Here is a 16,234-nt window from a genome sequence, read left to right as displayed (position 1 = left end):
AGGCATTCTAAAAATGGATTTGCTAAGTGAACTTTTGTTTCTATTGGACTACTTAGGAATTTGGCTTTGAAACTTGAAAAGTACCTGTATAGATCCTAGAGGTACGGTGAGGAAGCCAGGGCTTGGTGAGAGTGCAGTGCAGTCACCGTGGGTTCCGAGGATGAGAACTGACGTTTATTAGGCACACTAGTTCATACGACTGTCTCTGAAATGTTTAGTAGTGGAATACGCAGGAGAGGTAGCAAGGGATCAGTTCTATTTGAAAATGCTAAGAGTTTGGAAAATAACTTTGTTCTTTATTTTTTGAGACAGGGTTTCTCTGTGTAACAACAGTCTTGGCTGTCCTGGGTCTCACTTTGTGAACCAGGCTGGCCTTGAACTCACTGAGATCCACCTGCCTCTGCCTCCCAAGTGCTGGGATTAAAGGTGTGCGCCACCACTTCCTGGCTTGGAAAATAACTTTTTGTTCGTTTGTTTTTCTAGACAGGGTTTCTCTATGTAGCTTTGGAACCTGTCCTGGAACTTTCTCTTTAGTCCAGACTGGCCTTGAACTCAAGAGATCCACTTGCCTCTGCCCCTGAGTGCTGGGATTAAAAGTGTATGCCACCACCACCCAGCTTTTTTTTTTTTTTTGGTTGGAAAATAGTGTCTTAAACCTTGACTTTCCTAATTAAAATAGTATGTCTGTTTTGTGGATTTGTGGAGTAATTGGGCTGTCTTGGATTGTTTGTACTTCTATTGGTAGGAACTTACTGACATTTCCAGTATACAGATTTTTCAGTAGGTGTGATACTGACTGAATTGATTTTGAACTCTAGATTCAGGGATAAGGTGATAAGCACAGGAGATAACAGCTTTGGAAAAATGGACTGAAGAATGAACCAGTTTAATACTTTTTAAAGACATTTTGACCTTAATACTTTAGGTTCAGTAAGTGTTAATTGTGTTAATTTCCCCAACAGTTCACTCTGTCTTTGTCCTCTGACAGTATTTTTCTCCTCTTAGTACTCAGACTAAAGTTGGGTCTGAAAGAGAAGTGGTAGGTGACTAGGAGGACATGATACTAGGGCTTTTCCATCTTTCTGTCTTAATTTAATGAATAACATGTTAATAAGAAATTAGATGCTTAGCAAACTTTACAAAGTAGTTTCCCTTAGGTTATCTTGTTTCTTGTGGAGTTAGTAATACCCAGGTGAATAAGAAAGCTTTGCTTATAAGTAGATTTATTAGTCTAGGAACAAATTGGTGATAGTACTTATCACATTGAGAAATGCATACATATATACATATATATATTTCAGGTTTGTTCATGCTTATGATTATTACAGTTAGACTTCCCGGAATAAATACTTCTCATTGTTGAATAATGTCAAGGATGTCCACATTGCTTAGCATCTTACTGATGTATAATTTCTCTTCATTCCTAGATGCCTCTTTTCAACTCCTAAATTATATAGTATTTGAAAAAGCAATGGAACAAGGAGGAGGTGAACTGTGACCCAGTTAAACTAATGTCTGTTGCAATACCTGAATTGAGAAAGGGCAGTATATGGCCCAAGATACACTGAGTACAGGATTGCCAATAATATCTGTTTGACTTTGTTTGATCTTTGTTCAACCTCAGTTTCTTAATTGAATTCCACTTGCATGTCATGAAAACTACAGAATCCCTAATTTTGAAGTATTTTTCTTGGGTTTATCAACTTATCTGGGAAGAGCTTGATGATAATGAGGCTTGGTTAATGAGACCCCTGTCTTCAAGATCTCAAGATCATAGACTGAAAGCCACATTGCAACTATAGATGATAACTTTTAACACTGTTCAACTATTTCCTAAAAGCTATTTGGAAGAATGAGCATTAATCATGATTCTCTGAGTAGAAGGATGTATCACTTTGTTGTTGGAAGATTATTATAGATTGCTTCGAATAAATACCACAAATCTAAGGATTTTAGTAACTTTTAATTCTAGTGTATATACATAAATGCTCAGTAAAAATAGGTATTTTTAAAAAAATTCCAAGGATGATGATTGTAAATGATGCATTGGTTTTTGATACTAAAATGCAGTAGAATCGTGTCATGCTGCATGTATATTTGCATTTCTGTTTCCACCCTGAATTCTGTATTTTATATGTGTTTTCCACAGGGAGATAAAAAATTAAGGTGTGATTCAGCTGATCTTCGGCATGACATTGACCGTCGCCGTAAAGAAAGAAGTAAAGAACGGGGTGATTCCAAGGGCTCCAGAGAATCTAGTGGATCAAGAAAGCAAGAAAAACCTCCAAAAGATTACAAGGAATACAAATCTTACAAAGACGACAGGTAATTGTTAAAATTGTCTTGACTTAGGGTTTAGCTTCTAATTAGCCTTTAATAATTGTCAGCTTAATTGCTTTCAATTTTGACTATGTAATCGAATGTTTAAATTTAAACAATTAAAATTATTTGTTTTACAGCAAAAATGTATTTGTCTTTTACACGGCTTATGGTGGATGAGGACAAAAACTTTGGAATAGCAAGCTAACACTGAAAAAAAAAATGACAAATTAATGTGTCCTATTATCCAGGCTACATCAGGAGGTTGGACTTCAATGCAGTGCATTTCTAGAAACAGTTTGTGTAAGAACTGGTTCGTTATGCTTGATTCCGCACTTTTTCAACTCATAACACCCAGAGTACAAGACTGTTAAAGTGATATCTAGTGGTTTAACATGGGAGAGATGGGGGGAGGAAAAACTAGGAAATAGGGTTGTGCATTAGTCTTTGAAAATTATAATCCGTGGATACTAGTAGCAGTGGTAAGAGTTACTGCAGGTATGACCTTTTTGGGTGTTGCATTAGAATCATGTAAATTGGATCATCATAGAGTCAAATGTAGGAATACAATGTATTATAGATAATTGTTTTTCTTGATGTTCATTAGGTAAATGGTGGATTTTACTTGTGTTTTTAAATTTATGATTGTTATTTGTAATGTCATGTGCCTTTTATTTCTATCATGATGTTATGGCCCAAACCGTACAAACTGTTCTTACTCAGGGTGTATATAAACTGCAGTCATTTAAAACTTGGACTCGAGAGCATTTTCGGTCTGGGTTATAGTTTAGTTGTAGAGTGCTTCCCTAGCTAGCATGTGTCAGGCCATGGGTTCAATCCCCAGCACTGCAACAAACAACAGAAACCCACTCTTTCCTTTCCTTTATTAAAATAACAAAAGATTACAAGTTAATGTAATGAAGAACTGAGCGTCATTGACGTTTGCAAACTACCAGTTTCTAGCTGGTAGGCTCTAGTGTGTTTGTTAATTATGTGAAACAATCATTGAAGAAGATTGGAAATAGACTGTCAGAGTTTATACCCCATTTTACTTGTGTAATAATTTAAAGGGGATAGGTTTTTTTTTTTTAAACTTAAAAGCATTCCTCATAAGATTCTAAAGAATTCTTTATCTTTTAAAAAAAAAGCACATTTTTTTCTTTATTTTTCAGCAAACATAAAGGTAGAGAGCAAGACCATTCTCGATCATCATCCTCTTCAGCATCCCCTTCCTCACCCAGCTCTCGAGAAGAAAAAGAGAGTAAGAAAGAAAGAGAAGAAGAGTTTAAAACTCACCATGAGATGAAAGACTACTCGGGATTTGCAGGAGTTAGCAGACCTCGAGGAACCTTTGTAAGTCATAGTTGTCTTTGCTCATTCAGGAGGCTTTTCCTTGGAGAACTGTGACAAGGGAAATCAAATATATCCTGTAGATTATTAGCCCTCTTATCCAAAGTCAGAATCAGAATCAGTCTTGAGAAATGAAATGGTATTTGAAATACTATCTTCATTCTGAAATGCCATTTTGAGATCTTGAAGCATCTATATAAAGATACTTTTTTTTTCCAGATCAGTAACAGTTTAAAAAGTTCACTTATTAAATCACCAGTTTGAAAAAACCTATTTTAAGAACATTAAAATTTACTCATCTCTGTATTATTAGTTTTCATTTTTGCCTATTCAGGTCCTTGCTTATTTGTGTACCAGTTACACTTTTCCTAATTCTACATAGCATGCATTATCTCCATGTTTTACAAAGTTACTGTAACTTACAGGCTTAAAGGTCGTGTATTTTCTCTCATCCATACTTTTATCTTTAGCTTTATCTAGTTGGATATTGTGACAGTCACTAGGTCATTGAGGGAAAGGAAGACATTTCTTATAGGGTAACAGATGTGGTTAAACAACTGGGGTTCTGGTGATATAATTCAAAGGAACTAGATAACTTTTAGCTAGTGAAAAGGGGGGACCTAACTATATCATAGTTTAAAAATACTAGTTCCAGGTCATGAAAGTACATCTTATACTTCAATATATTATTTTTCTTAATCTATTCAACTTCCAGTAGGCCTATGGTATGATATAAAATGGCTACCCTTTTCATCCTCAGTGGCTGTGAAGACAGACAGGCGGACAGACACACATGCACACATACATTTTGCTTTTGTTACTGCAGTAAAATCTAGAGTTTGCATGTAACTAAATACCTTTGATTGCATTACTAAACAGCTTTGTTAATGTTAATCAGTTTCGAATTAGAGGCAGAGGAAGAGCCAGAGGAGTTTTTGCTGGGACAAATACTGGTCCAAACAACTCAAATACTACTTTTCAAAAGAGACCGAAGGAAGAGGAATGGGATCCAGAATATACCCCAAAGAGCAAGAAGTACTTCTTGGTGGGTGTTAGAAATCTGTTTTATTTGGTTTGCGTTTATTTTCAAAACATCCTAGGTGAATACATTTCAGTGCAGATATTCACCATTATGAGATTTCACTGTAATGTGGGCGAACATTTTTTTCTCCTAATACCATTACTTAAATTGTTTGAAGCTTTGAGTCAGATGTGGGTCCCTTTAGTTCTGATTATATGCTTGGCTTAACATCACATACAGTAGGCCGATGAAGGTGAAATAAAAATATGCCTGATTTGATTGTCGCATTTAGAGAAAAAACATACTGTAGTTAATTCTTTCATATCTGTCTTAAGACAGTTCTAAGTGTAGAAACCTCTTAATTAAATTGTATTTTCCATCATAACTTTAAAGACAAGAAAAGTAATGTTTTTCACGATTCTTGTAATGAAGAATCTCAAGGTTTTCAAAATTTGGGATAATAGGAAAAACAATTTTTGAAAAATATAATTGCTAGATTTGCTGGCTTTGATCCTTGCTTGTGGTGGACATGCTTTTCCTGTCCAAATAGTTTTCCAAGGCTAACATAGGAGGTTATTGGTCTCGAAGGATCTATAGATAGGATGGTAATTGTGTTGAGTTTGGCATGGGGAAAGAAAGGGTTGTCTGTTCTGTATTATAGAGAAAGATGATGATGCTAAGGAACCACAATTTACCAGAAGTATTAGTTTTTGTCATAGATTTTCAGGGAAGTCTTGTTTTGGGGCTGGTTTCGAAAATTGAAAGCAAGTAAGGAAATAGTAATGGGCTGAGAGGGCGATCAGATATGAGTGTCCATAGCAGATTTGCCTAATTAGAGGCCAAATCTGTATTCTGAAGTGAATCTGTTTGGAAAATTACAGTACACCTCTTCTAAATGGATTTCTACTTTCCCGTTTACATCAGTGACCCCAAATTTGGAAAAGTTCTGTAAACTTTTAGACTTCAGGAACAGTCATTCAGTTTGTGTTCTCTACTGAGAAACTACTAACTTGAGATAGCAATCTGGAAATAATAGGTGTGTGATTCAGTTATTGATGAATTGGTTTAGAAGAAGACTCATTTACATTGGATTTTGATCATAAATGGCTGGGTAGACGACTCAGTGGCTATGAGCACTTGCTGCTCCTACAGCGGACCAAAGTTGAATTCTCAATAAACATATCTTGCTATCTGATACCCTTTTATAGCCTCTTCTGTGGGTACCTGTGGGGTCATGTGCACATACCCACAAATACATTTTTTTGTTTATTTTTTTGAGACAGGGTCTTTCTAACATAGCCCTGGCTGTCTTGGAACTCACTGTGTAGACCAGGCTGGCTTCAAACTCAGTGAGATCCACCTGTCTCTGCCTTCCGAGAGCTAGGATTAAAGCATATGCCACCACACTTGGCTAAAAAATGTTTTAACATTAAGTATTGTGATCTTCTAAGAAAAATATAGAACTTATAAATTACTCTTTTATTTTAGTTTTCTTAAAAGGCAGCTAGTTTAAAATCCTAGTTTGGGGCTTCAGGACTAGTAAGTGAGACAAACTGAGTTCTTGTGACTTTACCACTGAGCTGATTAGGAGAGTTATAGAGAAGTTGTCTTGAGTCCTGATGGAAAGATGGCCAGGTAGACTGAGCAAACTAGAAGGGTCAGAGTGGTTAGGTTTTTGGTATAAATAGGTTTGGGAAAATTGAGAAAACCCAGGAATCAGAATTGTGGTTGGGCTAGCAATGTTGGCACATGCCTTTAATCCCATCACTAGGAGGCAGAGAATCTATCTCTGAGTTCCAGGACAGCCAGGGCTATAGTACAGAGAAGCCCTATCCTGAAGACAAAACAAAACAAACCCAAACAAACAAGGATTGTGGTAGTCCATAATATTTTAGTAATAAAAGCAATTGAAGAGGGAGATAGCAGGTGCCTGAACCAAGGGGGTCTGCATTTGAAAGAGGATTTTAAAGCATTTTCTGCAAGGTTTCTCTTGCTGTGGAGCTTTGACTGGCTTCATACTTGATTTGGCCTCCTCCTGCCTTAGCTTCCTAAATGCTGGCCAGGGTTACAGTTGTGGCCCACCACCCCTGACTTTAATGGGAACTTGGAAATAATTTGATCAGGTGTAGTGTAACTGAAAACCTAGAGGAAAGACACTGTTTTCAGGAAAATTAAATTCTCCCTATCTGTGTTGAATTGGAAGTGATCGGGAGAAAGCAAGAGTAAATCCAGTGGAAAGTTGTTAATGAAGATTTAGAGACATCAAAATCCAAGAACCATCATAGGACAGTCACCATTAAAGATGGGATAAGATCACATAGGCTACATGTTGTTAAAAGATCAGATGAGGAATAATAAAAAATGCCAGACAAAAGTAGTTCAAGTTTGAGAGATCAGAAAGTTAAGAGAGAATAAGCACTAACTAGTAAATATGTAACCATTAGGTCTTTTTACTTTTCTTCAAGATAGGGTTTCTCTATATAGACTAGGCTGGCTTCAGACTTACAGAAATCTCTCTGCCTCTGCTTCCTGACTGCTGGGAATAAAGGAGTGTATGTGGCATACTATTATACCCTTTAACAGTTTCAAAAACTATTTTTGAGACATGGTCTCAAACCTGCTTGGTATATACTGGATGATGACTTCCTGATTTTACTGTGCTTATTCCTGAGTTCTGGCATTACAGGCTTGGGACGCTGTACTCAACCAAAAGATGGAATTTAGACCAGACTTTCTTTTGCTTCTCAGAATCTGCTGTCTCATTTGGACATAGGCATTTTAGATTGTCTTACAATATGCAGTAATTTTATTAGTGTGTTATTTTAAGAATTTAGTTACTTGATGGGTGTGGTGGTGCACGCTTATAATCCCAGTACTCTGGGAGGCAGAAGCAAGTGGATCTCGTGAGTTTGTGCACAGCCTGGTCAACAGAGCAAGTTCCAGGACAGCTAAGACTACACAGAGAAACCCTGTATCGAAAAAAAACAAGCAACAACAAAAAAAAAAAATTAGTTACTTAAATGATGATAATTTGTTGCTGTTGTGGGCTATCATTTTAATTTTTTGTTTTTGTTTTGGAGGCAGGGTTTCTCTGTGTAGCCCTGGATGTTCAAGAACTTGCTTTGTAGACCAGGCTGGCCTCAGATCTGCCTGCCTCTGCCTCTGGAGTTCTAGGATTACAGGTATGCACCACTACTGCTCTGTTCTGGGTTGTAAGTTTTTATCTGTATAATAGATGTATACAAATATCACAGACTGATGGTTAAAGTTATTTTGCTACTTAGAGCAATTGAAATGGCAGCTTGGTTTTACCAGAATCTATCTATCTATCTTTCTTTCTTTCTTTCTTTCTTTCTTTCTTTCTTTCTTTCTTTCTTTCTTTCTTTCTTTCTTTCTTTCTTTCTTTCTTTCTTTCTTTCTTTCTTTCTTTCTTTCTTTCTTTCTTTCTTTCCTTCCTTCCTTCCTTCCTTCCTTCCTTCCTTCCTTCCTTCCTTCCTTCCTTCCTTCCTTCCTTCCTTCCTTCCTTCCTTCCTTTCTCATTCTCTCTTTCTTTTCTTTCTTTCTGCCTGCCTGCCTTCCTTCCTTCCTTTCTCTCCCCTCTCCCTCCCTCCCTCCCTCTCTCTTTCTCTCTTTTTTTTTTTTTTTTTTTTTTTTCCTGAGACAGGGTTTCTCTATGTTGCTCTGGCCGTCTTGAAACATTCTCTGTAGACCAGGTTTGGCCTTGAACTCATAGAGATCCACCTGCCTCTGCCTCCTGAGTACTAGGATTAAAGGCATACGTCACCACCACCTGGCTCACTAGAGTGTTTTAATTTCAGATATTTTCCATTTTATGTACATTGACTTTAGACTGTATTAAAAATAGATAGACCAGCAAAAATAACAGTTAAAAAAAGATGAGGTTTAAAATTAGACATTTCTTTGGGTTCTTTAACAATAATATACCAGTGTAGAAAGTTTAACCCAGTAGAATTTTAATGCTTAGTAACATTGAAGCTGGCATGGTAGTGCATACCTGCAATCGCAGCATTCAGGCAGAAGGGTAGACACAAATATGGGGCCAACATGGGTTACATAGTGACCCTACTGTCAGACATGAAAAACATTTAAAGTTTAAAAAATCTTTCTGAGTTGAGACTATTCTGTATTATAGATGAAGAGTGATAAAGTTACTCAGAAGTTTGACCGTTGGGCTAGTAAGAATGGAGTTAGTATTTGAGTCTGTGCACTATGCTCCAAGCTGAATTTCTGATTTGTGGACCTCATACTGCCTTGATTAATTACAGTAATGCTTGTTACATTCTTAAGTTTCTTATCTCCAACCTCGGCTTTCTGCAGAGGTGTGATACTCAGTAATAAGAATTGTAGGAAATACACTAGTGTCGGGTAGATCCTGAGAGATGAACAGGAGTTGTTGGAACAAGTGGGAAAATACAGAAAAGGGCAAGTTTTCAGAAGAAAAGTAAATGATTAATTCCTGCTAGAGTGAGGAGCTTAGTGATGGAGGAGGGGTCAGGTTTGGAGTAACTTTTGAAATTTAACTTTTTAAAAATACTTTAAAAATTTATAAACTAATTAGGGGAGCTCAAGACAGGATTTTGTGCTGCAGAACAGGCTAACTTTAAAATGTCGATTCCTGTCTCCTGAATGGGTATATATACCTGGATAACTGAATCGGATTGTGTTAGGGGAAAGATGAGGATACAGGAGAGCTTCAGTCCATTATAGATTCCTTCAAAAACAAAAGCCATTTTAACTGTCACCTGTGAAAAGTTTAATGACTAAAATTGGGAAATTTAGATTTGAATGTAAGAATTTGAAAATTGAGACTGTTTAGAGTGGCTGGGGAGGAGGCTGAGTGGTTAAGCTGGAATTCGCCAGATGCCCATACAAATGCTGGGTTTGTGGTGTGTAATTCCTGCCTCCACGGTGGAGATAAGGGATTCTCCTAGCCATAGCTACCACACTGATGGGTCTGTTTGCAAGATCCTTCCTCAGTGAAAGAGGTGAACTGTCAGGAATGTTCCCAGCTTTAGTCATGCCTTCCGCAGGCATGCACACACCCTTGGCCAAGCACCCATGCATAACACATGCCACACACACACACATGAAAATGGCAAAAGGAGAGAAAACAGTGTGTTTAGTCTCCATAATTTCACATAGTTGCTGTTAGGATGTCTGAAGGAAACATCGTCGTCTCCCGAGGTTCTGCTTCCTTGTTACTTCACCTTTCCCAGGAGCGTGTATCTAAGAGGGTGGCTAATTGGGCAGGCGCCTAGCTTTGCTACTGCCTTTCCCCATTTCTACTCTGAGTTGCCTGATACATTCATTTACTGCCCCCAGGATGTGTGGGGATCGTAGCCTGTAGATAATGGTCAGTAAGAGTTTTCATTTTTCTTGGTTCCTTGGTGTTTTATAGGATGGGAGTAAATAGTCAACAGCATACCTGCTTCTAAAGATGGGGTGAGTGAGTACATGTATTTAGAGCAGGGTCTTACCATACCTAGTTAGCACTAGAGAACCATTGAGTTCTTGCTTCTCATTCTGTTCTCTAGTGCTCCCTCTAGGCTGGCTCTCTGAATTAGAATGAGGTAAATTCTCAGAGAATTGGGTTAGTTTTTGTTGAAGATGTAATGGCAGGTGTTTTCTCCAGAACTTCTTGGCCTCTTCCTAAAATTCAAGAACTAATAAATGCCACATCAAAAAAAAAAAAAAAAAGGGTATTAATCCTATGAGGGAGCATGAAACAATGGAATTATAGACATTGTTTTGAATGACTCTTTTCTGATGTCTCTAACATCTTGTTGATCTCAGAAGTCACTCTTTATGGAATCATACACAACTCCACCTAGCAATCTTCATAGGTTTGATAAAGCTATCAAGATACTAGTTGTTAACAGTTGAGAACTCTTCTTTAAAACAGTTTAGTAATTGCCTGTATATTTCCAATTTGTAAGTTGCACAAGAAGTTCATCTTTACAAAATGGTTATGCATAAAGGCAATCAAGTCTTTGTGACATATTTTAAAAGATTTTAGCGAGTTGGGTAGTTGCTCAGTATAAGTACTTAAAAGGCTGTGCAGTATGACATTTGCATTATGCTTGTTTTCTTGTAGAGGGCCATTGTTATGCCTCACTTTGCATTTTACAATTGGCAGATTTAATTAATGAGTTAGGGAGACCTTTGGCCTTTTGTATTGTATTTTGGAATGGGAATACTTATTTATAAACTTATAAGTACTTTTCAGCCTTGGAGATTGTTTTGCTTAATAGAACAGTTTGTAAGTTGGAGAGTAACAATTTAAATACAGCTAATGAAAAATTAAGTTGGAATGTAATAGCTTCGATACTTTCTGTAAAATAGCTGAGATCAATTGCCATGGGGCTCTGCTGTCATTTACCGTTCAAACTCCTAGGCTGCAGATAGATGTATATTCACATCTAGATTTAAATCTCAGTGTAGAATTTTAGAATCTTTCCTGCTAGGCATAATTTATATAACATGTAATAAATGTTATTTATAGTATTACAGTGACATTTTTCTGGCTTTTGTAGTGTCCTTAAGATATTTTTGTGGGAAAGTTTTTTGAATCACATTGCTTGCAGTGTGACTTGAATTAATATCTTAATAAGAAAGCCATTTCATTGATGTGTTTTCTTTTTAAACCTTTCTATAGCATGATGACAGAGATGATGGTGTGGACTATTGGGCCAAAAGAGGAAGAGGTCGTGGTACTTTTCAACGCGGCAGAGGGCGCTTTAATTTCAAAAAATCAGGTAGCAGTCCAAAATGGACTCATGACAAATACCAAGGGGATGGGATTGTTGAAGATGAAGAGGAGACCATGGAAAATAATGAAGAGAAGAAGGACAGACGCAAAGAAGAAAAGGTAGACATTCTCTGATTTTGGACAGATTTGATTTAGTATGAGCGTGGCAGGCAAGTCAGTTGATCAGCTTGTAGAAATAATTATCATTAACATTCACTACTCACAGCTTCATTGACCTCTAATTTCTTTTTCCCTTTTTAGGAATAGTCTGAAGATTGCAACAGAGAGCAGAACTTGACACACATTTTTTTAAACCTGATTTTTGTTTTCAAATAAGAATGTAAACATTTTACTTAAAATTTACTGTTTGCAAGTAGTCTATAGAAATTTTGTTTTAAGTCTTCAAATACCTTGGAAACATAGTAGACTGTATGTTGAAAATTGTATTGAAATAAAGTAGGAAATGTTCCATACCATATTTGTAACTATCAACTTTTAAAAACCTCTGTTTTTGTTACATGCATTGTATTTCTGCTTTGTCTATAAGGAATGGTCAAGTCCAGCTCTGTGACAGCTCTGGTTCTCTTGCCTCCCTGTTTGTTAATGTTTGATTTTGAAGTGAACGTCAGCTCTGCACAAATCCACACAAAACCTTGACCAGGCGTTGTTTATAGTGACCACACTAATTGTTTAACTGGACACATCTGTTTAACATCTTTTTTAATTTGAACACACTACATTGTAGGGCGACTAATTTTCAAAACTACCACAAAAGTTGCTATTCTGCTAAACTAAAACTAGTTTCACACTTCAGCAAATATATAAAGACAATAGCTTTGTTAATAGCTAAAAAGTACAAATTATGAAAAGTTAGGAAGGTTTGAGAAAGTGGTATTTTTACTGAAAGCAAGCAGTGGCCTGTAAAAGCATTTTAAGAGCCTTTCCTGTATGAATTCAAAATTGAATATTCTCTTCCATTCTCATTTGATAGTTTGAGTCATGGTCTTAGATACCAACCACCTAGGAGAGAGAGAAACTGGTTTGTAATATCAGTGTAAGTAAAAATCCTAATTCCACAGCCCTGGTTGTATTTTCTAAAAAACAAAAAACAGCAAAACTTGGGAGTCTTATCCTGAAGCATAATTTGGTGCAGTCATTAAGTACCTGATTGGATAGCTTACATATTTATTGGATACTCTGAACAGCTGTAGATTAGTCCATAATTTAACCATATAATTAGGTAGATCCAGCATACTGTTTAGTAGTTAAATAATTTGTTTTCTCTTAATGTTACCAATAAAAGATTTTGACCGGAAGCTTGTAGCATTGATCTGACCTCCACCCCCCTTCCTCCATTATTTTAAGTTTATAAAATGACCGTTTTCTTTTCATGTACTCTACTTTACCTAAAGAGATAGATAATCTTCTTTGCTATTTAATAGCCCTTGGAGGGATAAAGTTCATGCTAAGACTGATTTTTTTTTTTCTAAACATGTTAAACCAGCCATATTGCATCAAATTAGTTGTATACTTTTGCATTTAAAGGAGATATTGCTTGTTCTATTAATGTAAACTTTTAAAACTTGTAAGTGTATGGCTCTTTCAAATTCTCTGTTTTGATGATTTACAATGTGTCTTAGACTTTGAATATCTAGTGACATTTGCTAAGAGCCTTTGGCAACAAAATTAAAACCAAAAAGTCAACATGTGATATGTTTAAGGTTTTCACTCAGTATCGCATGATTTCTCCCCTTAATTGTCTATCTGGAATTATTTAGTAAATCAGAAAATATCTGCAAAGCAACTTTATTGCATCAATCTGGACATAATTAATACCATCCTGTTCAGATTAATACTTAAATATAAGAGCAATATGTATTTAATTTCCTCACAATTTTCATACCATTCTGTTTTATATGAATACATTTAACTTTTATTTTAACAGTTGGTTTTACACCGAATCTTGGCATGTTTACCTTTATTTTTTCTACAAAGAAAAGTAGTAGATTTACTGAAAAATAATTTAATAGGGAGTAACAGGTTATATTTTAAGTGCGAATGCACTGCTGTAACCTTTGGTTGCTTTCATTTTAAAGTTAAAAAAGAAGATCCCACTACATTAAAGTATGGTGATAAGAACTCTTCAGTAGAACCCCACTGTGAATCTTCTGTTTTTCAGAGCCAAACGTAAAGCAACCTGTGTGTATTTTTTGAGATCACTATTTATTTCCCAATTCATGACATGTTACAAAGCTGGATGGCTTCTCTTGGTAAAGCTACTTGATTATAAGTGCCAGGAAAATAACTGTTAGTGGCTGCATTAATGTACTTCCTTTGCTCAGAGAAAAGAAATGAAAATGAACCAAAGGATTTTTCCAGAAAAAAAAAAAGAAAGCAGTTTCTGAAGGCCATGACTCAATTCTTAGGTTTGTATGCTTTTCAACATCTTAGGCATTTTAATAAAAAGCAAAGCCTTTTCCAGTTGCACTCTATTTAAAGGAATTGAAATTGTTATTGTTCCCTTTTGTCACAGTTAAAAATCAGTGTTGGGAATTAAATTATAATTTGAGGGAAAAATATTACCCCATGAGAATGAATGTAGCTGGCTAAATGATTCTTATTCAAGTGTGGTGTATATTTCAACAGGGACCCTTGTAAATTGTCATATGCCAATAAAGTGTCCTAAGTGGTAATAGCTGTTGTCTGTTTACCTGATTTGGAGGCTGTTCCTGGGTGTACTTTATACTCGGCTGTTTTTCTATGGCCTGTTTCTAGAATTTAGAATATCAACTCAAGTGTAGTAAACTTGGTATGTGGTTTGCTAAATGTTTTTATTTAAAGATTTTTCAAAACTGTCTTAATCACTTTTCTTTTCCTTGGAAGATGAGAATGCATGTAGTGTTTAGTGAGCCATACTGGAAAACACAGGAATTCCAGGTTAGTGGTCATCAAAGAAGAGAAGTCCTTGAAAAGAAAAACACACTGAACTTTTTGTTTTTTGTTTGTTTGTTTGGGTTTTCGAGACAGGCTCTGTGTAAGACAAGCTGTACTGAAACTCATTTTGTAAACCAGGCTGGTCTCTGCCTCTGCCTCCTGAGTGCTGGGATTAAAGGTATACACCACAGTCAAAAACACACAGAACTTCAATCCTAGCACTCAGGGCTATCAGTTTGAGGTCACCCAGAGCTGTATCTTGTTGTCCCCCCCCCACACACAAAAAATTGGCCACATTTTATATTGTGCTGGGAACTGAACCCAGGGCTTTGTGCATGCTGGGCAAGCACTCTACTGAGTCATACCCCCAGCCAGCTCCTCTAAAAAGTACAAAATAACTGAGTTGTTTTCTTAAGTTGTTATCTTTTAGATCTACAATTGAAATATTCTTAAAAATTACTGGAAATACGAAAGAAATATAAAATACTCTTTTACCTTTAAAACATTGTTACCGAAGTAGAAATTGATTTTTTACAAGATTTTTTATTTGGATGGATGTGTTTTTGTGTGTGTGTGTGTGTGTGTGTGTGTGTGTTGCGGGTGTAGGTATTGGTGCCCACAAAGGCCAGAAGAGTGCATTGGATCCTCTAGAGTCAGAGTCAGGTAGTTTTGTGTGCCACCTGATGTGGATTCTGGGAACTGAACTTGATTCTGAAAGAGCCGCAGGCACTTTATTAATCCATGAGCCATTTCCCCATTATGAAAAATTGACCACCTTCCAGCACTTTTGTGTATAGATGTGTATGGTGTGCAAGTGTGGAGGTAGGTCAGCGCACGGCTTGGGGGGAGGGTACAGTATCGTGCCCGCCCACCACCCCCACCTCCATCCCCCATCCCCCACCCCCGTGAAGCTGGGCAGCAGTTGTCCTCCACCCATCTCCTTGCTGGCCCAGGAATCACAGCGTTTACAAACTTGTAAAGTTTGAAGCAGGTTTTGCTGTGTAGCTCTAGTGGTCTTAGAATTTCTAGATCAGTTTTTTTTTTTGTTTTTTTTTGTTTTTTGTTTTTTTTTTTTTAAATAAGAGTGCTGAGATTAAAGATGTGTGCTACTATGCCTGGTTTAAATTGGAACATTCTGACAAATTGCAAACTTAACAGAAATCTTTGATAGGGAAATAAACATTTGTAAAAAAGGATGTGTCATATTAGTAACTTAAAACAGTACTTTTTATAGGTTTTCTGCGCAAAAGCATGCTCCATTTGTCAGGTTGTTTTTAAGAGATGATCTTACACTAAGGTGGCTTGGGCTTCACTGTATCTCCCAGGCTGACCTTGAACTCAAGGCCTGGCTAGCTTTCTGAATTTCTGGATTTGATTTAAAATTTTCTTTGCAGGTATACCCTAAGTTTACTAAAGAAGCAATTTTTTTTTTTAATTTAAAAAAAATAGTTTTTAAATTCAAGAAAGAATATTGGCTTGTTGAAATGAAATTGCTAAATAGGATGGCAAATGGAGACAAGACAATTCATTGTCAGGGGAATGTGTGTGTGACTAGGTGTAGGGGAATGTGTGTGTTGCTAGGTGTAGGGTATGTGTGTGTGGCTAGGTGTAGTTTCTTGAACACTAGATCCTGATACATGCTCTACAAGATTGGGAGTAGTATCTGTTTGATATTGGATGCTGTAATAAAACACCATGACCCAAGGCATCTTATAGTAGGGAAGAGTTTATTTGGGGCTTTGGGTTTCAGAAGGAGCCTACCATTCTCATGGCAGAGAAGTTTGGCAGCAACCAGAAAGCTGAGAGCTTACATCTTGAGCCACAAACAGGAAGCAGAGAGT

At 36.7% G+C, this 16,234-nt stretch overlaps 1 protein-coding gene across 14 annotated transcripts in view; it reads left to right on the top strand.

Moving 5' to 3' along the window:
• Positions 1-14,152, top strand: part of Bclaf1 (BCL2 associated transcription factor 1) — a 34,876-nt gene extending 20,724 nt beyond the window's left edge. For 8 of the 14 annotated variants that reach the window (XM_076552652.1, XM_076552658.1, XM_076552654.1 and 5 more), the window contains 5 exons: positions 2,150-2,325; positions 3,492-3,672; positions 4,568-4,714; positions 11,367-11,579; positions 11,721-14,152. In XM_076552652.1, the coding sequence (XP_076408767.1) occupies positions 2,150-2,325; positions 3,492-3,672; positions 4,568-4,714; positions 11,367-11,579; positions 11,721-11,726 (723 nt within the window). In that variant the 3' untranslated portion in view covers positions 11,727-14,152. Of the gene's footprint in view, positions 1-2,149; positions 2,326-2,459; positions 2,623-3,491; positions 3,673-4,567; positions 4,715-11,366; positions 11,580-11,720 lie in introns of all 14 variants that reach the window. The other 6 variants (XM_076552661.1, XM_076552662.1, XM_076552664.1 and 3 more) reach the window with 3 other exon arrangements.
• Positions 14,153-16,234: the final 2,082 nt, after the last annotated feature.

Source organism: Peromyscus maniculatus, chromosome 16 (genome assembly GCF_049852395.1).
Source record: "Peromyscus maniculatus bairdii isolate BWxNUB_F1_BW_parent chromosome 16, HU_Pman_BW_mat_3.1, whole genome shotgun sequence".
Classification (NCBI taxonomy): domain Eukaryota; kingdom Metazoa; phylum Chordata; class Mammalia; order Rodentia; family Cricetidae; genus Peromyscus; species Peromyscus maniculatus.
The sequence above is the reverse complement of the archived record's forward strand: the minus strand, read 5'-3'. Positions and strand labels throughout refer to the sequence as shown.